Source organism: Ramularia collo-cygni (assembly GCF_900074925.1).
Source record: "Ramularia collo-cygni strain URUG2 genome assembly, contig: RCC_scaffold10, whole genome shotgun sequence".
Taxonomy (NCBI): domain Eukaryota; kingdom Fungi; phylum Ascomycota; class Dothideomycetes; order Mycosphaerellales; family Mycosphaerellaceae; genus Ramularia; species Ramularia collo-cygni.
In genome coordinates, this window is record NW_019716264.1 from 2,861 (window position 1) to 27,681 (window position 24,821).

The window sequence follows — 24,821 nt, forward strand, 5'->3', positions numbered from 1 at the left end:
TGCCCTTAAGAAGATGTAACGGAAGTTTAGCGTCGAAAAGTTAGAGTAGCCCGTAGAAGAACTGCTATACGGGTTAGCTATTAGATAAAGCATTATACGAGAGGGAGAGCCTAATTATAGAAGTAGGACATACGAACGTTTTCTCCTTCCGCGGTATAATTTACTCGATAGCTTTCCGAGTACACCGTTTTAAGAGCGTTCTAGACATATAATAAGATTATCTACCCGTTAAAGGCGAAACGAGCGTTAATCTCCGTAATGCGGAAGTTCTCTTTAATTACGACACCGTCTATATAATGCTTCTCGACTATATAATTAGGACGCTACGATCCGCGAGATTCGGCATATTTGCTAAGGTTTCTACACTCGACCTAGCGTTAGACCTACTATAATAGATTAGAGACTCTTGTTAGTTAGCTAGGTTAAGGTCTATTACGGCACTCTAGATACTTACTCGTAAGAGCTCCTCCTCGTAGCCCTCTATCGGCATTCTCTTATAGTATCTAGTACTATCGTTATTATTCTACTAGCGGTCTATAATATCCGTAACTACTAGTACTAACGCTTCGTTTAAATCCTAAATTTTGCGTTCGTACTAGCGACTAGTAATAATCGGCCGCGCGTATACGGCGTTTAACGAGCTACTAGGCTACATATTCTCGGGGCATTATTTACTTAATTCTGCTCGGAAGTCTAATTGTTCCTCGGAGAAGATCGTTAAGTTACCTTTATAACTATTTAACTTAGTAGTCGGGGAGAAAGCCGCGACTAGGGCGTGCTTAGTCCTATTAGAGCGAAGATAGACCTAGTAGAGGAGATCTCGGGAGACGGGGAGGATATATATAATAGTCGTAGATCTCGTAGAGGTGAAAATCAGCCGGATTTAGTCGTCTTATAACTACTATTCTAGAGGCTTTATATTAGGCTAGGTTAAAGTTTGCTAAGTACTCCTCCCTAGAGTAAGTAGGTATTATACTCCTAATACGAGACTAACGAGAGCGAGCGTATTCGGTAGTTAAGGAGAAAGTAAAGCTATATAGTAGGGCGGGGAGGTCTTACTACGGTTAAGGTAGTCTAGAGGTCCCTCGTAGAGAAGGAGCGGAGGTAAACGTAGAAAATCTATCTTTAGCTTAGCGACGATCGCTTTAATGTTTATATTTATAACATCTATAGCTTAATAACGATCTCGTTACGGGTAGCTACGTCCTCGTAGGAAGCGGGGAGTTCCGTCTACTAATACTACCGGACCGCGGAGCCCCGTCTACTTAGATAATTAGACCGCGGAGTATTAGCTAGTTAAGCGAGATAATCTGCCGAATGTAGAAGATCTAGAGGCAAATTCGGAGAATATATATAATTCTTAGTACGGTCGAGTTTAACTTAATATAGGTAGAGCACTTAGTAGGCTATAGAACCTCCCCGACGCGTTATACACCGCTATAATGTAGTAGCTGTCGTTACTCGTACTTTAGTGTAGCGCCTAGCCCCCTATAGGAACAGCTTTGTCCTTAGGTAGCATAATAATATATATAGTAGTAGGAAAGAGATGTACAAATTAAAAAGAGAGGTAGTTAATCGATCGTTTTAACATTTCCTTATAATATCGATACTCCCCCTATTTATTATGTCTAGACATAGACTAGCATAGTGTAATCTCTTTTACCCTCCCTAAAGGTTAATCTCGAAATGCTATGTTCGTTATTAGGCTACTACTTATAGGACCGAACAACGGGTTCCGTTTGTCGTGCCCTAAATAAATATTTCCTCGCCTATAATTGCCGCCTAATCTACCTACGTACACTCGGTCTCTTAGACGCTAGCTACGACCGGCATCCTTAAAATTACCCTAACATTCTAGGACCCTTCCTCTACGTACCTAACCTCGCTAATCCGTACGCTATACTCGTACTACGCTTATACCCTCCTAATCTCGTATAGCGCGACTCGTAGCTAGTACTAGGACGTACGCCCTATAATAACAAATCTTTAAACCGCGAACTATTAAGCTAGATTAGAGACGGTAGAAGACTTCCCGTAGTATACGGACTATAGCTATAAGGATCTAGTACCGCGGTATTTCGCCTTATAGGTCTTATAATATAATCGATTCGGAGGGGGAACGCTAAGTATCTTAAATATATAGAAGTTAGTTAGGCTATTAGGGAAGGATACGAGGGACGTACTAATATAGCTAGAGTTTCGGATAAAGATTCCTAGGGAGTTCTTAAAGGATAAGAGTAAGTCGGGCATTTTCGGGAGCATCTTAAAATACGTAGAATAGGGAGCGGGAGAGATATAGATAGCGATAAGGTATCGGGAAGATCTAATTACGCTATTAAGTCGAAGAGCGGAGGAAGCGATAGGTAAGTTAAAGAGAGTATTAAAATCTTAAACGGAGACGTAGGAGGCTACGTTACGACTTACGGCTATAGACCTCCTAATAGGATCTATCGTTCTAATCGATAATCGGCGATAGTTATATATAAGGAATTATGTTTAGGACTCGGAAAGGCATCTACGGAGAGTAAGATAGGATGCTATGCCTTTTAATAGACATATAGTTAACCTATAGGCCTACGATAGATATGCGGTTAACCTATAGGCCTAAGAGATGCTATAATTAGTTACGTCGCTAGCGAACGTTACTTCGTAGCTTCTTTTCGCAACTCGTGCGTACTTTCGTCTTAGCTATAGTTAGCGTACGCCGTTAAGATCGATATAGACTAGTATATATAATGTAAATTACAAATTAGCGTTAATGTAGTATAGTTAAGAAACTAAACTCGGGGCGCTAGCGCCGCGCCGCGCCGTCCGGAGATACTCCGATTATATAACGTATATACGGGGAGGAAGTAGTTACCTTATACCCGGTAGTCCTTAGCGCTAGCCCTAATTTATAGCCTAAGGCTAAGCGAGGTAGATCGAGGTTTTTAACTAATTAGACGTAGCGCTAACGACTTCCGGGTGTAACTACCTACTTCCTCCTTATACCTTACGTTAATAAGGGGTCCCTAAGGAAGATATACCCGTCCGGGTAATTAGAAGTAGCTATGTACATTGCCCGTATTTAGTCGGCCGTAGTACTAACTATTATAATAAAATAGCGAGGAAGAACAAGCACGGATTTAAGCGTCTAAATATTTGCTATTTATTAGCGAGACACATATAGTATAGCGAATTCCTCCGAGGAGAGTAACATCTCGCTTACTAAAGTACTTACCGTTATAAGACTCCATCTATTTTACGACCCCTCGGTCTAATATCCGCTAGATATTACGATAATCCTCTAGGAATAGGGTAAAGTAGTAGAGATAACGGAAGTAGTAAGCTTAGAGCTACTAGTAGTACGACCGGTACTTTAGAAAGACTCGCTATTCGTATCGCTCTTCTAAGAAGGTATACCTACTATATCTGTCCGCTAACTAATATAACGGCAGATATATAGCAATCTCTCGCCTCGTAAATAACACGAGGCCTAAAAACACATATAGAAGGAACGCCTACGTTAGTACTATAGGCAGCGGCGGCGGGTCGAAACCGCTATTCTTCGTAACTAACGCTAGGGAGAACCGTCGCTAGAGAGCGGCTTTTAGGAGATTCGTTCGCTCCGCTAGCATTATTAAAGACACTAACTAGGTTCTTTCGACGTATTATACCGGGCACCTATATCGGTAAGTTAACGATAGTAACTACTACGAGTCTAAGATCTATCTAGCTTAGGAAATGCATTAGACTACTAATATTAACGAGATCTCTAGACCTAATATTAGAGGTATTCGAGAATGCCGGGGCAAGTATTCTAAGTATAGGGTACTATATAAAGCTAATAGACGTTATCGCTTTAATTATGTCGTATAACGTTAATGTCTTAACGGGTAAAAGCAGCTAGATTATACAGATTATAAGCTATATAGCATAGCTGTCGTAGGTAGAAAGAGATGCTATCCGCCTCGATAAAATTATCTATACGTCCGAGGTCCTTACTATATCCTAACGCTAACTTATCTATTACACACTTAGCTATATTAAGATTTACTCCGTTATAGGCAGCGCCGAAGCAGGTCTATAGGTAGTTAGTAGTCCCGATATTACCGGCCTAATAGATACCTCCGTCGCCGATTTTATTTACGACAAACGATCTATATATATTAAAATCCTACCCTTATCGGCCTTAGATAGTTCGGAAGCTCCGCCTCCCCTTCTATATAGCGAGCGTAGCATTCTTATATAGACTTCTCTCTCGAGACTTCGTAATCCCCTCGTACGCTATAACACCGGCGACGTCGCCTCGCTACTAGGTCCTCTACCCGAGTACGCGCGCGACCTCGTCTTAGCGGACGACTAGCCGCATTTCGGCCTTCTACGCCTATACGGGCGCGATAGCCGAGCAAGTTTTAACTTTAATAGCAATTACCTAATATTTTCCGACTTCGCCGCCTTACTTAATCGTACCGAATACGGCATTTTATAGTAGCAGATTATTCTAGATAGGCTAGAGCCTTCGTTCGAGTCTTTATTAGAGATTCGTTTACTATATAGGCTAAGAGACTAGCAAGTAGTTAGGGAAGAGCTAGTTAAGAGCATTAGAGAGTTTTATTACGTCTAGGAGGAGATCGAGCATCGCTTTCGCATTTCCTTTATAAACGACATAGAAGGGTTTAAAAGAAGTAAACCGGCGAGGAAGGTTATTAAGTTTGTAGATCGGTATAACGTAGACTAACTCGTAGTTAATGCAAGGGGGAATTAGCCTAAGAACGATATAAGATAAATATCGGACTAATTTAAGATAGATTTTTAAGCTACTTAGAAAGAGTATATGTTGCTTTAGATATATCCGTTTCTTTCGTTAAACTCGCTCCCGCTTTAACCTTACTTTACTAAAGGAAGACATAGATACCGTAAAGACTGTTTTACTATCTAGCCGATAGGTACTTTTACTAGATACTTTCGCATTCCCCCTAGCGATTCGATCTATTATCGTACGTAGCATTATAGCCCTTACTCCTCGCCTAATTCGGCATATATTCGACTAGCATATCGCTAAATCTTTCGTTATTAAGATTAGGATAAGCTTCGCCGTATATTAAGGCTACGAGTATATTCTAGAGCTCGGCACTAATCGTCTCTTTAGAGATTAGGTTAGCTCGGAACTAGTCTCCTACACCGCTTTCGATTTCGTCGTCGTTATTAGTATTAGCGAGGCGGAAACTAGCACTACTAGCGAGGGGAAGGGAAGGGAAGGGAAGGGGAGGGAAGGGGAGGGGAGGGAAGGGAAGGGAAGGGGAGGGAAGGGAAAGAGTATTAGATGTGCGACGAAGATAGACGGTAAGATTCTATTAACCTCTATTATTTCTAAACTACTTTTAGTAGCGGAGTTATCTAAGCCTATTATAGGTAATATAACGCTATAGGCGTGTGTCTAGGAGGCACTATAGATGCGTGCTCCTTTATATAAGGGAGCAGTACATATAATCCGGTATAACCGTACGTCCTAATTATCTACTAGACATATTAACTAGAGGAAGCGGCTAAGACTAGGAAGACCGACTATAAAAAGAAGATTACTTTAGCGTCGCTTCTAAGGGAGTATAATAGGAAGGGAAATTATAACATTTTATACAATAGTTTTATAATTGTGTCCTATACTACTTAGATAAGCATAATCGTCTCTTTCCCTACGTGCTACCGGCCGAGCTTAAACTCTTATAAGAATAGGTAAGAGAACTCTATATAACGGATAGCACGTATATTAAAAACTCCTGCTTATATCGAAAACATAGAGGTACTAACTACTAAAGTAATATTAGTAAGTAAAGCTGTTAAGCGATTATATAATACTTATATAGTTGTATAGGCAGTTCGTCTCTATTATATTAGCGTTATGTCTAAGTAGGTAGTAAGGTTAACGAGTTGTCCTATATCTTACCTAGTCGCTATAGTTGCTCTAGAATTCGATGCGTTAGCATACTATATAAACGGATACGAGCTAGCTTTTAAGCTATCTTAAAGAATGTACTTACGTTCCTCCGATATCCTAGAGCATAGGTTCCGCCCTCTAAGATAATACAACCTGTTCTAATACACCCTACTATATAACGGGGACACGGGTCCGATACTTAGCGTCCGAAGAGGTTCCTATCGATTAAACCGTACTCCTTAGAGGAGGTCGTAGTAGCGAGTGTAACCTATAGAAGGGAAAGAGTAATAGTAAAACGTATTATTAGGAGGTTGGAAGGAGCTAGTTAAGGTTAATGTAAAGGAATGTAATAGGATAATACCGTTTCTCGAGGGGATGTACTTGTTTATATATACCTGCCGGTGGCTAATTTCCTCTCTAATCGATGTCTAGAGTTCTCTCTAATCGGTGTCTAGAGTCGTCTCTAATTAATGTACTTGCCTTCTCCTTACCWCGCGGAGCCTCGCGGAAGGCCAAGAGACCTAGCCTAAATAATAACTCTGCATAAAGACCTTGTTAAGGGAACAAAAATTTAAAACCGCTGGGCTTGTGGCCTGCTGTTCAAACTTCATTGTTGCTGTGCATTACACGTGTGCTAAACGACGTTACAGATTAGATAAGATGCTTTTTTATCAACCCGCACCTGTAGGCATGCATGCCCTAGCAGCGATTCGCAGGGTACGGGCGATGGTGAAGACGTCTAGGAGGAGAAAACACAGCAACATGGGATGCTAGTCTAACGGCGAGAAACTGGTCGGAATATTATTACTCGAAAGGAAGCACCTTTTATTGGACACTTCGGCCTTGTCGAACGTGTCGTCATTAAGGTGTTGTCCGCTGTATCGTCAGGTATATATAGGAATAAGGTACCGGGTTGGTGGGCCCCCTACCACCTCGTAGTCTAAAAACCCGAGGACTACTTGTTTGATGTATACAGAGGAATGAAATAGGTCACAACTTACATCCATCCAGTGCGTCAGACAACAAAAAGCTTAGCAGTACAGTATCTTAGCTTGGCGGCTTCGTCCGTGGCAAGACAAACCCTAGATGCAAGGACTTCAAAGAGCTTAGGGTACATACTCCGGACAAACTTCACGCGCGCATAAAGGCTAGTCAAGCTCACCGAGTAAATCCTCCCATATTTGGGGTAGGAACTTGGACACGTATACAAGATGCAATGGGCTCGAGGCATGGGATCCCGCCGACTGGATCATTTCTGAATGGCACAGGAAGTTTTTCGGCCAGTATCCGCTTTCATGTGATCGATACGGAGCTGCTTCCGCACGAGATCACGAAGCGGATTGATCAAAGCCTCCTATCGGGGGATTCCGCGGAACCCGGACTTTTCTCCATACATGTAGATCCGGCTGACATCGCAGGCATTGTCGCAAGATACCTGGGCCAGAAAGAGGTGAAGCCCTTCATCGTGCGATTCACCGCGGAAGCCCTCAGTTTTCTTCTCCGTAAGGCTGCTGTTATCTACCAGCGAGATGAGGATCCTCTGGACCGTATCATGGAGCATATACTCAAGGGACTGCAAGAACACCATGGCGAGCACTTCCGTAGACCTGCTCCAGCAAGGTACCATGACTCTGCTTCCAGACCGAACTTTCACGCATGGACAAGGACACGGGCCTTTGTCTCCCTGGTGCAATAATAAATATCGTTTGCGAAGCCTGGAACTCAGCGATCCGATTGGTATCGTCGACTAGTAAAGCTACGATAGAGTGCGCGGGACTTTGTGGAGCGCCCGCACAACGAATGAGCTACTGTACCATCGTACTGGGTAGTCGCCATGGTCGATTAAGTACGCTGATCCATAACGGTCTTGCACGAGCTCCATGAGGGGAGGAGACCGCGCTACTATCCCCTGAAGGCATTGATCCAGAGGGCAACCCGCGTACAGGAAGCTCCAGTCAGAAGGCGAGGCAGTTACAAGCGAGGGAGGCCTATGAGAACGACACTTTCGTCCACCTGGGCTGCGGTCCGGATCGGCCGAAAAGYTCTTGACAGGCCACTCCGGTTCTTCCCGTATGCAGGTTATAGATTGTCCAAAATGGTCACCCTTGAGGCTCTGTCAAGGGGAGGAGGAGGAGGAGGAGGAGGCCTGGCGACAATTTCTTGAAGACACTTGTCACTGATCGCTCTATAACGATCTTCCGCAAATCTTCCGCAACACTTTGTGAGGGGAGGAAGCTAGGCTTCTATCCCCTGAAGACAATAGTCCATGACGGTCCTCCCTAAGGCGCTGTTGAGTTGAGTGGGRGAGAAGGAGGATAAGGCTAGGCTACCATGTCTTGAAGACACTTCTCACTGATTATGCAAGACTCCGTGGGGGGAGGACGCTGGGCTTCTGTGCCCTGGAGACATTGAATCCCAACGGTCCTCCTTGAGGCTCTGTTAAGGGGAGGAGAAAGGGGAGGAGGCTGAGCTACAATGTCTTGAAACCACTTATTACTGATCGCTCCAACAGATGTTCCGTAGCACTTCGTGAGGGGAGGAAGTTAGGCTTCTATCCCTTGAAGACATGAGTCCATAACGGCCTTCCCTACAGCCCCAGTCGTGCATACAGAAATCTGAGCGGGAATTCCGATCCAATCCGCGTGAATTGTCGACAGAATGGAGTGTGCATATTGGATGAAAACCTCCCTGTCTCTTTAGCGTGATTCCTGTATGCGGGCCACACTCTGTAAGGCTCTGTTAAGTGGTGGAGAAAGAGGAGAAGGCTGAGCTACAATGTCTTGAAGACACTTGTTACTGATGAGGCCTTGAATACTTCGCTTCATCTTACCGTAAGATGCGCAACTTACGGTAAGATGGATATAAGCCTGTATCCATTTTAGTAAAAGCCGTATTATTACATCTTAGACGTCTTGCCGGTATTCAGTGCAAAGTCGTGTCTTTACCGGCTTGGTATGTTTCTTATTAAGCTCATTTTATCTATAGTGCGTGATCCACATGGGGCTGAAAGATGGAGTTGAAAGCAAGCAAGGGCGAAGATAGCTCGCTTTCGAAAGATGGGCATCTCCTCCATTGTCCCCGGCTGGACGTTAGCGTCACCGTCATCAGCGAAAGAGTCGTTCCCCTTTCGGCCATCTTACGCAAAGATGCGCATCTTTCGATAAGTCACTCACTTAGAGGTATTCAGAAAACGCGCTAATTGACATAGGCATCTTACGTAAAGATGGCGCRTCTTACGGTGAGATGGGGGCGAAGTATTCAAGGCCTGATGATCGCTCCAACAGATCTTCCGCAGCACTTCGTGGGGGGGAGGAAGTTAGGCTTCTATCCCCTGGAGACATTCGTCCATAACGGCCCTYCCTGAGGCTCTTTTAAGTGGAGGAGAAGGATGATAAACCCAGGCTACCATGTCTTGAAGACAATTCCCACTGATCCCGCAAGACTCCGCGAAGGAGATGGCTGGGCTACCATCGCTTGGAGGCATTAATCCATAACGATCCTTCCTGAGGCTCTGTAAGGGGAAAAGGAGGCCAGGCTAGCATCTCTTGAAGGCACTGATCCATCACAATCTYCCGCGAGACTCCGTGAGGGGATGAGGGGGAGGCTAGACCTCTCATGCCTTGGGCGAGAGACTGGCGGCTATATAGAAACATGTATGCGTGCTGTATCTTCTCTCTCTCTCTCTCTCTCTCTCATCACCTTCTACTACAACACCAAATCACACCAAGATCTCCCGATCCACCGACAAAATGCGTTTCACCATCGCCGTTTCCGTCCTTTTCGCTGCCCTGGCTGCAGCAGTACCCGCTGCAGAGCCTGGTACTGATGGCATCGCCGTCATCGCCGAACGCCAAGTGTCATCGCGGTGCCCTGTGGCTTCATGCACTCCAGGATGTGTTCCAGAACGTGGGGGGCACCTTGGCATGCAATTTGGAGAACGACGGAAGTTGCTCTACGGGCTGCCAGAGGACCGTAAGTACATTCTTTGGGATGGCTTATAAGCAAGCCATGATCCGATTATATTGATATGGTATGCTAACGTATTCTCGGGTGTAGAGCAACTGCGGCAACTTGGTAAGACACAAGAACGGCTTGCTCAAGCTTCCGGCCTGTTTAGAGATGCATTATGCTAACGTCATTCTGAATGTAGAGAGGATGTCTTTGCAACTGTGTAAGTATATTACATMCGCTGAGTAGCATTGCTTACTAACATGCTCTCAATAGTAAATTGGACCCCCTTTTCGACGTTTCGGGTGGTGATGTATAAGTGCTATCGTTGTATGGAGTTCTCTTAATTCAAGAGTTTAAGCTCGGCCGGTAGCAACTTATGGGAATCGAGTGGAGGAACATGGGCATAGATTTACGCGATGAGCGTTCTCGGATATAATAGTTGTTAATCCTATCCACATCTACTCAACGGAGAGAGACGTTTTGCCACTATAGGATACAATGACAAACCTCTTCGAGATCGAATCCAACACCGACTCTACGTCCGCGTATTCTGACAGGTATATCCCAATCGTCCAAAATGTATTCGTATGTGATGTTCTTCTGGTTCGAATTCTCCATCATCTACTCGACTCGCGGGGATGGTTCCAGAAGTTTGACGCGATTTTCGTCCCTTTTGCCAATGATACCGTAGTCTTCCCGTAATTGACGAGTCAGTTTCAGTAGATAATATTGAGAAGAGCCTACTGGGGAATCGCAAATGTTGAATTTACCAGCATTTTTGTTTCGATGCGATGTGGAGATCGAATAGGAGGCGGGGATCAGTCAAAATTTGCATGTCTTCTCTGGCCTATTGAACCTGGCCATCTTTCCGGTCCAGCCCGCCACTGTCACCAGMCTATCTGACCTTGACCAAGTCTTGAGCAACTTCGCTAAAGGCACGTATATCGGAAAGATAATTGTCAATTATCAGGAGCCTAACCCGCTAATCAAAGTCATACAGGCTCCTCCAGCCGTATCATTTGATCCAAACGCCTGATACATCATTATCGGAGGTCTCGGTGGCCTTGGTCGAGCAATTTTCCGATGGATGGTAGACCGTGGTGCGCGAGATCTACTGGTCCTTTCTCGTCGCGGCCTCATGACGCCGGTCGCCCACTCACTCACCGGCTCAATGGCCGCATGCGGTATTCGCATTTCATCGGTCGTATCCGATGTGGCCTCACGCGAGCGAGTCATCCAAGTCATCAAAGAGGCGTCGGCGGATGAAGTCATCAAAGGTCTCATACATGCTGCTTTCACCATTGTCGATTGTTATTTAGAAGATAGAATTCAAATAAAGCTAACTTGCAAGACAAAGAACAACATTCTCTGCTAGGCGTTATAGGTTTGGATATGGAATTGTGGAGTTACGATTGAGATCTTGGGATGACTACAAGATAACATTCAATTCCACCAGCCCTTCATTAAGGGGTCTCGCCCCAACTCAAGATCAAGCAAGTAAGCACACTCTACCATCCCTCTTCCCTACCTCTCCAAATTCATTCCCACTCTTCCCATCCCCTCACTCCGGCTTATCCCTCCAATCCAACCTCACGCTCAACTTCTTCACTCGCCAAGAGTTCGATCCGGGAGGCGAATCCCCACCACGGATGAACTCAAGCTCATATCTCCCCTAAAGTGCGAATTGCATCTTGTCAGCTCTACGAGAGAGAGAGAGAGAGAGAGAACCCAGCGGATGTGGAGAAAAAAGGCTTTTTGGCTTACTTACTCCCTGCCGCATCGCCAGAACAGTCGGAACACCTTCATCGTCTTTCTTATAGAAATGACCATGAGCATATGCAACCGCGGTACATTTCTCCGGCGGGTACGCCGATCCAGGGTTCGGGAGGTTGATCAGGAGATTACTATTACAAAAGTCATGAGCTTGAGTGAAGTATTCGAGTAGCGATGCTGTTGGCTGCTGGCTGTTGCTTACAGAATGACATGCTGCGTGGTATCATAGGGTTCGTGAGTTTTCGCCAAACGCTTGGTCCATTCGAGACTGGGTAGTGTTTCTGATTTTCCGCCTAGTAGAGGGTCGTAGTCTAGATCTACGTCGGGGGCGTAGACGTCGTTGATCAAGGAGGTGTAGTCTTCTCGGTCAAATCCTAGCAGCATGCGGGTGATGGTATCTGAAATGTGAGACTTGTCGAGAAGGTATGTTTCGATGTCGTATTTTGATGCCATAGTTAGGTATGGTATGTGTGTCTCTGGATAGGGGGGACTTGTTGTCGGATAGTGTTAGTGTTTTGCAAATGTTTTTTATGGAGAGGAGCCATATCTTCGCGAATGATATGTTATCTGATGACGTCGGAGTGGTTCAGGGCTGCGAAAAGTGKTGGTACTGCCTCCTGGCTAGAACAACAGACGAGACAAGTTCGGCCGAGCTCGCGAGACGGAAACATGGTTCTATCGGCGATATTTCTTCGCGGGGGAAAATTTGGAGCAGCTGTTTGAAGAGTTGAACAGATTGCATCGAAGTGGAACAGTGGGACCTCAATTGGCAGCGGCCATGCTGGTCATGACAACGCAACCGAATGTCAATACAACACAGGTCAGCATACGAAGAGACACTTGTGGTTCCCTGCGGCCGACTTGGTCTCCGCAGGCCATTCTCTCCTGTACGTTCCTCTACGCTGGCAGTAACGAAGGTGCCGCGCCTCTGCTTAAACCTTTTGACTCCATTAGGCCCCTTTCCAAAGTCGAAGGCGATGTGACTTACCCCGATGTCTCAATCCTGGGCGCTCAAATCTATAGAATAGTTAATGCCATAAAATAGAGTTTAGGCACATTCGACCACAGATGCATGAAAGCAAGCCATCCCGTCCGCTCTGGCCTATTGAACCATGTAATCRTTTGATCAGTACTCAGGTGGGTGACCACTGGGGAATCCCAAATGTTGAATGTAGAGTATCTTTTTGTTTTGTCCTCCCGGCGGAGGGAATACGAAACTGAGTAAGATTTTTGCCAAAACAGTGCCAGAATAGGAGACTTTGGTCCATGGTCAAATAATGCCGCGGCTATTGGAGGCGCATTCAAGACACCTAAAGCAGACCAGCATTAAGATGATTTTGAATGGCGTGCATTTTAGTGTTCATTCAGCCAGGGTCTGGATCTAGGGCCCAGGTAGTACTATAAGCCTCTCTCACGACCGAACACCATCGACCGACTTGCATCTCCCCTAGGCTAACTTCGCAGATAGTGGCTTAGATTGACTGTGACTTTCCGACCTGTAGGCTCGCATGTCAGCGCTTTTCGATGGGAACGTCTACGATTCACTCACAATCTTCGTGCAAATGCCAGGATGTTGGAAATGGTAGTGAAATGTAGCTCGGGCAGTGCTTGGCGAAAGATCAAACTGGAAGCATGGAGAACTCCAAGGTTCACACTGCTCGTCACACTGACGCCAGCCTCGACAAGCTTCTTCCCAAACGCGATGCCTTCATCTCGTAGAGGGTCAAGTTCATCCATGGCCAGTATGAACGGTGGAAGATCTTTGAGATCCTCAATAGATGCGTGGTAGGGCCAGGCCAATGGATTGGTCTTGTCCGCCAGATTTGGAGTGTAATAGTGACCCATACAGGCCATCGATGAAGTGTGAAGGAAGTAGCCATCGTTCTCTATCGTAGATGGCAATTCTTTCATCCGTCGCTCTTGACTCCACTCCCACCCACATGATACGTACGGCACGCACGCATAGACGCCATCGATCGAAGAAATCCAGCCTTCCCGTTTGGCTTTGATGGCGGTGGCAATAGACAAGTTAGCTCCACCGCTCTCACCCTGGACTACGATCGTGTTGATGTTCATTTCGCTCTTGTGGGCAGCAATATATTGCAGGCCGGAAGCACAATCGCTCAGGCCAGCTGGGAATGGATGATGCGTTCCACCACCTTTGCCGTCAGGAATGAATGCGTTTCGGAAATCGATGGCAATAGTCACTGCTCCAGCCAAAGCTATATCGTTGCACCAGTTTACATGGATTTTGTTCAGCGTTGTGTTGGTGACCATGCCGCCTCCGCTACATTTCTAATCAGCAGAGCTTTAGTTGTTGTTGTGAAACAATATGACATACTGAATGTACACAACACAGGGGAGCATTTTATTCGCACTGTCGGCCCTTCGAAACACATGGAGCTTGATGTCATTGTCGTCAACTCCTTTGATGGTAATATCCTTCCTAGTAACTTTCGGCCTGTTCTCATCGCCAGGCAATTCGCTCGGCAAAGATTCATTCATTTGAGCACCCATTCTGTCCGCTTTACTGATCATCTTTTGAACCAGCTCCATGCCTGAGGCTGGAGAGATTCGGCTAGGCGGAATGTTTTGGTCCATGTTTGTGGCTTTGAGGAACTTTCCAAGCCGAGCATCCAGGCGTGGGTCTGTGGCAGGCGACATGTTTGGGTCGCCAATACGGCCTGGAGGCTGGTATGTTGAAGCCATTTCCAATCAAAATGATTCGCTATGGTCGTGTGTATTGTTTGAGAGAGAGTAAAGTGAAGGACATGAAGTGAAGGAGTGTTTCGGGCCCAACCGAGCCGAGGCCAGGATGGTCAAGGTTGCCGAAAAATGTCACTTTCCATCTTCCTCATCATCACCTAACATCCATCATCGTATGTCCAATTATCATCGAGGAGTGTGGTTCAGATTAGCACAGCAGTAAGCTCCATGACGGTATGGCATGGRCAAGCGTGGTGGTCCATTCAAATATCTCCTACTGGCTTTTCCACAGTCTCTGCTTGGCAGAAGTTTTTTACCGCAGTCTATTTAGAAGTTTATTGATGCAGGAACAGGAAATCTAAGAAATAAGCATTGTCCGCCTCATCTCAAAATGCCGCCATATCAAGACCACTTTGAAGAGCTACTCATCAACATCTCCTTTCATTATGCTATAACTTAGCAGACAGTGGATATTGATCATCCGCCTAAAGTCGACTTCGGCCAGCTTCGGCCTACGATAACCAGCGGCAAAACCAGCCACAGCAGACGCTACGCCTTACGCCCTACGCCCTACCTCCTAAGCGCCTTTCGTTGGCCTTTGACAAAGATGGAGAAAGTGCACATTACAGATCTCCGACAACGGAGCAGCAGCCAAGTCGCTATCAGTGCCGATGGTCCGTTGTGGTGGTACCCGCGTTAAAGCCCTGACCCACACTTGAGATACTTGAAGTTTTGAATGGCTTTGTAAAATCCGGCGAACCAAGTTTGCCACCGTTACTATGAGCGCTCATCATACGGAACCTCACGAGGATGCCGAAAAACTATCGATCCATATGATACGCAGTGTTGGCAGCGGTAGGTCTAGCCACGAATTTCGRGAAGACCGGGACGCTGTTGGACATGCTTCGTCTCAGGGCGACGATGAAAGCATATCAAGACCATCAACAGATCTCAAGAGAACTGCCAGCAATGTCCTTAGCAAGGTTGCTTCGCGGCTGACAACTCGATCTATACCTGAGCCACCTCCGCCTCCAGATGGCGGACTGCATGCTTGGACTCAGGTTGCGTGTGGCTGGATAGTGATTTTGTGTACCTGGGGAGCTGTCAACAGCTTCGGGGTTTTCCAGACGTATGTGCTTGCTGGAATTTGCCTTCAGAACAGCTTTTCCTCAGACCATCAAACTAATGACAAAACGCTAGCTACTACACCGTCAGTTTGAAGTTGGACCCTTCTACTGTATCATGGATTGGATCCGTTCAGAACTTCCTCACGTTCTTCATTGGTGCTCTTAGTGGCCGCTTGCTCGATGCTGGATACTTCACCCCTTGTTTTCTGGTAGGATCGATCATCCAGGTTGTTGGCATTTTCTGTATGAGTCTATCTACCAAGTACTGGCAACTCATGCTCTCTCAGGGCGTCATGTCTGGAATAGGTGGTATGTTGGTCGAGTATGTCTGCCAGTAACTAGCTTATACTCTCTCACAGGCGGCATCATATTTACCCCAGCCATGGGATTAGTGGGGTCTTATTTTTCGAAAAAGAGAGCCCTGGCCATTGGTCTGGCAACGACCGGAAACAGCGTTGGGGTGAGTTCGATGGTGCAACAGCATCTCACTACGCCGGGAATCCTCTCGTACAACACTCCCTTTGCTGTATCGTTTCGCTATTGCTCGAAAGGCCGCTTGCATTCAATAAGAGACCAGCATCGCTTAGAGAAGCGTGCGGAAGTGGTCCAATACAGTAAAAAGCCGCCAAGCCATCACCTACCTACCTGCAATGTCCCTTTCGGACCATACTCCACCTCGCAGACACTTACTGACCTATGGAACCTTGTGTACAGGGTATGGTCTATCCCGTCATGGTCCAGCAGCTCCTCCCAAAGATCGGCTTCGCCTGGACAGCACGATGTCTAGGGTTTTTCAACCTGGCCATGCTCTGCATAGCCATCGCCTTCATGCGTCCCAGACTACCTCCACGGAAATCAGGGCCATATGTAGATTTGAGTGCCTTCAAAGAGCCCACGTACGCTTTCCTCATTGCTGGGCTCTTCTTTGCTTTTTGGGCAGTCTACTGGACCTACTATTATGTATGTTTTTGGTCAAGCTTCAAGATCAGTACGTTAATGCTGACAATATTCAAACGCAATAGCTCTCCCCATATGGTGTTGATGTTATCGGAATGCCATTTTCGGCTGCGGCAACAATCACTATTGTTCTGAATGGTGCGGGTCTACCTTTCCGGATTCTCCCGCCATTACTTGCGGATAGATACGGACCATTGAACGTAATGGCACCGGTAAGAAATCACACACGAAACTCACCTTGCGAAAAAGAAAATCCCGAAACTAACCAAACTGCATCTTGCTTGCTGCGTAGGTCATGTTCCTCCTAACAGTAGTGGCTTTTTGCTTTCTACCAGTCAAAACTCCAGCGGGACTGTACACTTACGCGGTTGTCTACGGCTGTGCTAGCTCGGCTTTTCAATGTATCGTGCCCTCGACTGTGGCTTCCATCACAACAGATATGACCAAATTCGGCACTCGTCTTGGCATGGCGTTTGGGACATTATCGTTTGCTGCTCTAACTGGTCCACCCATTGGTGGTGCCTTGCAGATTCAGGGAGGTTATGTTGGGGCGATTCTGTGGGCTGCTGCATCGACGATGATTTGCGCTGGGCTGGTTTTGGCCTCTAGAATCACTAGAATGGGCTGGCATTTCCGCTCGAAGACTTGATAGCACACTTTCAATCTGAAGTCTCTCTTTGAAGACACGCCTAGTGCTTGGTAATTTCACTTACAATTGTTGGCGTCGCGACAGTATCATCCTACGCATGCGACTTGGACCTCAGTGCGTTCTGATAGGTCGCAAAAGTGTTGGCATATCCTATATATTCAATCATCCGTCTAGTTGATGATCAAGAAACTATGTACGTCGAAAAACGAATCCTTGCAGCATTTGTGTCTCCAGACTCCGGCTGGTCAGCAATCCGTGCTCTTGATCACAAATCGCTCAACCTCCATTGCGACAACGCAGCATCTAACAACACGCCTTCGCCTAATAGGTGATACCCATCTCCATTTCCACATACCAATAACTCTAGATAGGTTCGTCCCTCGGCTCGATCATAATCTCGTTGACCGCGACATGCTCAGGCTGTTTCAGAGCATACACGATCGATGCAGCGACATCACTAGGCTCCAGAATCTTCGCTCCCGAAGGCTTTCCATAGGCCTCAATCGCCTCCGCATCAGTAGACATGCCCAGCAGATCCGTCTCCGTGTTTCCCGGCTGGACACTGGTCACTCGAAGACCCTTTCCGGCCGTCTCGACCCGCAGTGCCTGGAGCGTGGCTTCGACGAAGAACTTGCTGGCCGAGTAAACACCCAGACCTGGGAAAACTTTCCGCCCAGCATCGCTGGAGATTGCTACAATGTGCCCACTACCTCGCTGAATCATAGGAGGCACGATGTTGGAAAGACAGTGCAAAAGGCCTTTGCAATTGACATCGACTGTGCGGTTCCATTCCTCAGTCTGTGCGTTGGCCATCATCGTAAAGTACATGACTCCAGCGCAAGACACAAGAATGTCGATGGGTCCGAGTTCGGACTCAGTCTCGCGGAACAGAGCATCAACGGCCTTCTTATCTATGACATCGGTCGCTTTGGTCAATACCTTGCCATCACGGACGGCCAGACGAAGCTTCAGATCTTCGAGGACCTTGGCTCTCCTAGCGGCAAGGACAAGATGACAGCCCTCTTTGGCCAGCGCTGCTGCGACTGCTGCACCTATGCCACTTGAAGCGCCTGTGATCACAGCGACCTTGCCGGCAAGCATGCTCTTGCGAACCGCGCGGGAAGAGCCGCCGAGCGCGAAGTGCTGAGTTGGTGGGGTTTTGAGCCATCCTCGTGCAAACCAATGCCGTGTGTAGGTCTCTAGCAGGCGACAATCGACTTTTGGTCTCTCCACAATGGCGCGGAATGGTCGAGTTTGTGCGTTATTCAAAACGACAATGTCCCGGAGAAAGTCGACACTGGGCATTCCGCTGCGAAGGATATCGACACAGAAGGCTCCCTCGCCACCTCGAGCGGAACCTCTCTTCTCAGTCCATAGAGCTACCCAGTCTTCAAAGGGCAACGGCTGAGTGGCATAACCCAACTCGGCGAAATGATCAAATACTGTCTTCGCATCAACGGGGCTTGGATCGCCGAGATGGAAGACGAGCTGCTTAGCATGAGCTTGGTTTCCAAGATGAACAATCGCCTTTGCCACGAAGTCCACTGGAGTCATCTCCGCACGCCAGCCTTCTACGTCTGGGTAGTATCCGAGATGTATCGATTCAACAAATAGCGCCGTCAGCAGATCCCATGCGTTCGCTGCTCCTGTCGCACTGTGGCCAGAGATCGTCCCGGCCCGCAGGATACGAACCGGTAGGCCACGGCGTCCTGATTCCAACACCAGCTGCTCGGCAGCCCATTTGCTCTGGCCGTAGCCATCGGGGATCTTCTCTGGAACTGCATCGACGTATAGCATCGAGTCTTCCGGCCAGCCATGGCCTGATTGCGAGGCCGGTAGGACGCCGTTAGTCGACACGTACTGGACTGTTGCACCACCGATGCAGGCCAACCGTAGAATCTCTCTTGTACCTTCCACGTTTGCGTTTCGAAGAGCCGCGTAGGGGTACACAAGATTCACAGATGCAGCAGCGTGTACAATGACTTCAACGCGGCTAGCAAGGTCGTCAAAAACATCCTGCGGAAGACCCAACCGCTTTCGCTCGAGGTTTGCAGGTAGAACTTCAACACGTTCCATGATGGAGTCTTGCCAAATGCCGAACCCGATCAAGTTCTTCCGCATGGCTGCGGTGGCTCGAGGCTTATCTTCGTCCGAGGGCTGGGGAGACCTGACAATGCACACGACTCGAGCGGAGGTGTTCTGCATCAAGTCACTGAGAAGGAATGCTCCTAAGAAGCCTGTGAMACCGGTAAGAAGTACCGTCTTGGCGTCTTTCAGTGTCTTGAATTTCGATCCCTCCTTGGGCTCAAAGTCAAGTCTGGTGTCTCGTCGCAGAGCTGCGGGTAGATCGGCCTGCACGGCGGCAATTTGTCCATCCCGGACCTCACGGACAGTGTGAAGATGACTCTCGAGGGTCGCCGGGGAAGCCAGGCGTCCAGCTGGAATACGGAAGCCGAATGCCCGCGACAGCTTGCCTGCAAGTTCTGCCAAAGAAAGTGAATGTCCTCCAAGATCGAAAAAGTTGGTGTCCTTCTTCAGCGCACTCTTCGGTGCTCCCAGTACTTCGCTCCATACTTCAGCGACGGCATCGATCCCGATGGGATCCTTGACCACTTCGGGAAGTACGTTCTTTGCAGTAGGTGGAGCAGGAAGTGCTTTGAAATCGGCCTTGCCAGAAACTGGATGAGTTGGTATAGATTCAAGCTCTATCCATATTGTGGGAAGCATGTATTGAGCCAAGTAGGCTGAGATGCTCTTCCTTGCCGATGGGCTGTGACCCAGCTCGTCCACCTCCACGGCGGGTCGATCAGAAGAGACATCTGTGTCTCGTACGAAGTACGCAACCAGCTGTCGGTCGAGCCCGTCTCCGTGCGCAGCCACCACGCAGTTCTTGACAGCCAAATGGTCGTGAATAGTACCTTCCACCTTCCCTGGTACCACGGAGTAACCGCGCAGCTTGATCAGGCCAGTAAGACGACCGCTGATTTCCAAGAGGCCAGAAGGTAGCAGCACGGCGAGATCACCGGTTTTGTACATACGAGCGCCCTCAAYCGAGCTGAAAGGGTCCGATACAAATGCTTCCGCCGTCGTCTCAGGCCGGTTGAGATAGCCGCGGGCGAGAAGAGCGCCACCCACAAACAGCTCTCCTGTGGTTCCACGCTCAACCTCCTTACCATTCTCATCCAGAACGTGTATATTCTCTGGCTCCAGCGGTTGGCCAACCGGACAGTTCACCGCCTGACTGACGGTGCTATCCTCGAGCATCTGACCAATGTCTCCACATGCGATCTCGTGGGTCTCACAGGCGCTGTAGCAATTGAGAAGGCGGACTTGGGGCAGAGCCTTCAACGCCCAGCGGGCAAGCTCAGTGGTGACGACTTCCCCGTTCAGCCACAGGGTCCTGAGATCCTTGAGACGAGATCCCAAGTCTGGGTATCTGGTCAACACTGCGGCCAGAAGTGTGGGTGTCATCAGAGTTTCATTCACACGTCTCGAGGCGAGCAGCTCGATGAGAGTCGAGGGATCGTAGCTCATTTCGTCCGGCACGGTGATTACAGTAGCGCCACGCAGTAGAGGACGTATGATCTCCCAGACGAAAAAGACGTTGGCCGCAACCCGATCGCCGGGTCGGACGTCGGAGATGCCAAAACGCAAGTCGTATGACAGGACTGATGCCCGGTGGGGATTCGCGATGCCTTTGGGACGACCAGTGGTTCCTGATGAGTATGCTACAAAAGCCAATCGATCGAGGTCGTTGACTGGGGATTGGCCGTTGGATGCGGTCTTCCCGTCTTCATTGGCTTCGTGGCCATTGACTTCAGCTTCCAACTCAGCTGGGTCGTGGTGACCATTCGTACAAGCCACTTCGTCAAGGGCAATGGTGGTAATTCCCTGCTTGATTTTCCCGGTCTCGGAAACATTCGTTATGACTACCACGGGCCTTGCATCGTCAATAGCATCTGCGAGCAAATCGGGTGGGTATGCCAACTCGAGCACCAAATAGGCCCCACCAGCTTCGAGTGCTGCAAGACAGGCAATCACATAATCGGCACTGCGTGGTAAGAGAACGCCAACCAGACTATCTCTCTGAACGCCATACTTTTTCAAGCGGGCTGCAAGTTCGTTAACCTTGGCGGCGAGTTGGGCATACGAGTAGGTTGCGTGCTCGTCTTCGAGAGCAGGTGCATCTGGGGTGGCTGCAACTTGGTCGGCAAACAGGGCTGCCAGATCTTTGGAGGTGTCGATTATCGGCATCGTGACTGTCTGTCCAGTGTGTGTGAGGGTATTGAAAATCGGATTCCTAGGAAGCCAGCAAGCATGCGTGCTGTCCGGTCTCTCCTAAATTCAGACTGGCGTTTGATAATTTCCAGACATTGAATCTGGGGAAGGGTTGGAAGAGTTGTGGGCAGGGAGATCAAGTGTGTGTTTGCGGGTGCAAAGGAATGGAAATCCGCTGTAAAGACAAGTGCCATCATCACAGGCAGGTTCTCGACTTCTCAACAGGGTAAAAGTACCCACTGCTACTGAACTCAAGACTCCGCTCCACTGTTTTGACAAGTACATGGAGATTTCCAAGAGAAGGAGCGAGGCAAGCCTGCTTTGCTTGACGCACATGAGCGACTATTCTGCGCTCCGTGACATGGGCGAGATAAGATGCAGCGAATAACACCGAGTGGAAAGCCGCCAAACGCGCACATCATCCTCGGCCTCAATCTGTTGGTCATATCAGATGCAGCTACGACGTTGTACGTAAAGTTGGATCAACTTCTGGCCGTCGCCTATGACGTGCCGTTCCATCACCTACCTTACCTCTTTCACCCTTCCTTACGTGGTGCGGGAACGGAGGTCTGGTGGCAGCCCGACGAGACGGCCACATTCTGGCCACAATCAAGCTGGACTGCAGTACCTGCGACACGCCCGGCTGCCGTTCCATTCAGCCCATCGCAAAGGTGGGATGGGAGGCGTGCGCTGTCCGCGGCACGAGAATGTCCGTGGTGATGATCGGGTCGGATCGCGAGCGAGCGATGGCGAGCTCTCCTCGGCCGTCCACTGGCCAGATATCGAAAAGCAACGCAAACACGCCCATTCACTTCATACAACGTCCCCGGGGGTTGATGAGCGTGACAACTTTGTCCCTGGAACTCAACATGCGAAGGTGAAGTGGAAGGCAAACTTTGCAAGGCTTCCAGCGCCATGGATCTGAGCACGTGGGAAATCGAGGTGTGCTCGTCTATCCGAGTTTATCCGATGATTTCAACCATGTACATTACTCAGCCGCCAAGACATAGGATCAAAACGATTTGTGCCGAATATCAGTAACATCGAAGCCACATTCAAGTCTCGGCAGAATGTCTAGTTCTGGTTGTTAAATCTGCTTGCTCGTGAGCATGGCCATCGATGTATCGCAAAGACAGCCTATAGATAGTGAGCATGATGCAAAGATTTAATGAAGTCAACCTCGAAGACAGCGCCAAGTTGTTCATGCTATACATTAGTTTACGATATACATTGATCGCAGGCGGGAAAATCTGTGTCTGAAATACCACCCTCTGGCATATCTCACAATTGCAGCTCCTGCTTAACGTCCTCTGCAATCTTTTCAGCCAACATATAGACAGTAGCCTGAGGATGTCCCGGCGGCAAGAACGGAAAAGACGAGGCATCCACAACACGCAATCCATCCACACCATATACTCGAGCTTTGGAATCCAGCACAGCAAGCGGGTCACTCCTTCTTCCCATCTTGCAAGTTGCAGAGGCATGGTAGAGTTGAATCATAGACTGTTGAATGAACGCCAGTATCTGCTCATCAGACTCGACTTCCAGACCCGGGAAGTACTCCTCCCCGATAGTGACGTTCGACATGTGACTCCAGATTAGTCGCAATCGTTTAAAGGATGCCACAGCCAAGTCTTTATCCTCGGAAGTAGTGAGCCAATTGGGATTGATCACGGGCGGAACAGACGCATCTGCAGAGGAAATTGTGACGTTTCCTTTCGAAGATGGGCTGACGAGACAAGCGGCCAAGGTAGCGTAGTTGTACCCATCAGCAGGATCCGCAGTCATGGAGTTTTCAAAGTCGCCGGCATAACCATTTTGGACCAAATACTCGATCTGCGGCCAGTCGGATGGGAAGTCTTCTAGAGCTTGGAGCGTACTGTTTTGAAGTAGCTCCGGAGCTGAGTCTGACAGGCGTTCGAAAGCAAGTAAAGAAGGAGGACTAGCTAATGGACCGGTTCCATTGGCAATGAATAGTTCTACCGCCATTGCGGCATACGCTGGGTTGTTGACACTCTCGGATCCAGTCAAGACATTAACGCGGTATGAAATTCCCCACAGCGGCTGGTCCCATAGATCTTGGCCAACTCCTGGAAGGTCTGCAACCACCGGAATGTTCAACCGCTGCAGAGTTTCCCGGGGACCAATTCCAGAGACCATCAAAAGCTGTGGAGACTGGAAGGCACCTGCTGATAAGATGACCTCTTTGTTCGCGGTAAGCGTGAAGTTCTTACGGCCAGCTTGAAGAAGCACACCTGTGGCCTTGGTCCCGTTGAACACCACTTTACGAGCGAAGCAGTGAGAGTAGGTTTTCAGACCGGTTGTTCTCATTGCATAGTTTAGAAAGCTGGTCTGAGAAGACGAACGGTGCTGATTGTCTGGCTCGATCGTTGACGGACACCAAGATGAGCCTGATAGTTGCCCGCTCAGGAAACCTTGCGGGTTCGTTGGAATCCCGATCTTGGCCAGGGCGAGTTGTGTCCATGACGCGATCGGGTACGCCCAGTTGCCCCAAGTCACTTGTAGTGGCTGGTTGGGGTATAAACTGTTGTTGAATGCAGAGCTTGCGAATTCCACGCTGGAATTCGCAAAGCGAAGGTCTGAATTAGGTGGCGTCAGCGTCACGCTTCGCTGGAAGTACTTCATGAGGTTGGACAAGGCATAGCTGTTGTCGTCGACCTCTTCCGCCCAGCGCTGGTAGGAGCCATTCGTCCCACGATGAAAGGCCATGTAATTACGTGCACTTGATCCACCAATCGTCTTGCCCCGAGCATATTGAATGCTTCTATTGTTAGCACCGGCCTGTGGAGTGGTCACGAAACCCCAGTCGATCAAAGGTTGGTTATCGTCCGGGCTCGCTCCGACGAACTGAGTGAAGGCAAGTCCTGGAATGACACTACGATCGTTAGCAGGACAGCCGCATGTCGACTGTTGGGCGAGCATACGAGCCATTGCCATTGTCCATCTGGTAATAGCCGCCAGCTTCCACTACCGCAACGGAAACGTTCCGGTTCTCTGCCAATCTCGCAGCGATGGTAAGTCCAGCTGTGCCTCCGCCGATCACAACATAGTCATAGCTCGCATTGACGCCAGCTACACCGTAAGAGTTCCCTAGAGGGTCGAACGTCGATGAAGTTTGGAGCAAAGCCAAAGTGGCAAGGCAGAAAGAAAGTCGCGACATGGTCGGTATGTGCCTTACCTGGATGAGCTGACATTATATATGTGCCTCTGTAGGTGCGCTATCGCTCGTGTGTCTCCGGACAATGATGTAGGACGGTACAGAGTTTGGACTAACATGCTTCTAGTGAACCTCTGTCGTCATTGTTCCTCATTGAAAGCGTGAAGATTTTCAGTTTCGCAATGCCTGAATCGAGAAGAGAATTGTAGATCTGCTAAGATAGCCGCCAAAATCAGTTGTGAGCAAGTCATACTTTCAAATTTTTCCTTTTTGAATGTCATAGGA

The 24,821-nt window shown here is 48.3% G+C and overlaps 6 protein-coding genes; 2 read left to right on the forward strand and 4 right to left on the reverse strand.

Moving 5' to 3' along the window:
- Nucleotides 1-9,666: 9,666 nt before the first annotated feature.
- On the forward strand, nt 9,667-10,184 carry RCC_06623 (uncharacterized protein; the record flags this gene model as incomplete). XM_023771886.1 has 4 exons in its annotated part: nt 9,667-9,889; nt 9,974-9,991; nt 10,070-10,088; nt 10,142-10,184. The coding sequence occupies 4 exons, from the start codon at nt 9,667-9,669 to the stop codon at nt 10,182-10,184; spliced, it is 303 nt and encodes a 100-aa protein (XP_023627654.1).
- Nucleotides 10,185-11,429: 1,245 nt separating this feature from the next.
- Nucleotides 11,430-12,094, reverse strand: RCC_06624 (uncharacterized protein; the record flags this gene model as incomplete). XM_023771887.1 has 3 exons in its annotated part: nt 11,430-11,540; nt 11,637-11,772; nt 11,844-12,094. The coding sequence occupies 3 exons, from the start codon at nt 12,092-12,094 to the stop codon at nt 11,430-11,432; spliced, it is 498 nt and encodes a 165-aa protein (XP_023627655.1).
- A 994-nt stretch (nt 12,095-13,088) lies between these two features.
- On the reverse strand, nt 13,089-14,350 carry RCC_06625 (uncharacterized protein; the record flags this gene model as incomplete). XM_023771888.1 has 3 exons in its annotated part: nt 13,089-13,137; nt 13,191-13,928; nt 13,983-14,350. 3 exons carry the CDS (start codon nt 14,348-14,350, stop codon nt 13,089-13,091), a joined length of 1,155 nt encoding a protein of 384 aa, XP_023627656.1.
- A 776-nt stretch (nt 14,351-15,126) lies between these two features.
- RCC_06626 (related to monocarboxylate transporter 4) lies at nt 15,127-17,080 on the forward strand (the record flags this gene model as incomplete). XM_023771889.1 has 6 exons in its annotated part: nt 15,127-15,476; nt 15,548-15,783; nt 15,834-15,934; nt 16,189-16,434; nt 16,497-16,643; nt 16,724-17,080. 6 exons carry the CDS (start codon nt 15,127-15,129, stop codon nt 17,078-17,080), a joined length of 1,437 nt encoding a protein of 478 aa, XP_023627657.1.
- A 363-nt stretch (nt 17,081-17,443) lies between these two features.
- RCC_06627 (probable NRPS-like enzyme) lies at nt 17,444-21,334 on the reverse strand (the record flags this gene model as incomplete). The annotated part of the gene is made up of 1 exon (XM_023771890.1): nt 17,444-21,334. The coding sequence occupies one exon, from the start codon at nt 21,332-21,334 to the stop codon at nt 17,444-17,446; it is 3,891 nt and encodes a 1,296-aa protein (XP_023627658.1).
- Nucleotides 21,335-22,639: 1,305 nt separating this feature from the next.
- RCC_06628 (related to choline dehydrogenase) lies at nt 22,640-24,655 on the reverse strand (the record flags this gene model as incomplete). XM_023771891.1 has 2 exons in its annotated part: nt 22,640-24,254; nt 24,558-24,655. 2 exons carry the CDS (start codon nt 24,653-24,655, stop codon nt 22,640-22,642), a joined length of 1,713 nt encoding a protein of 570 aa, XP_023627659.1.
- Nucleotides 24,656-24,821: the final 166 nt, after the last annotated feature.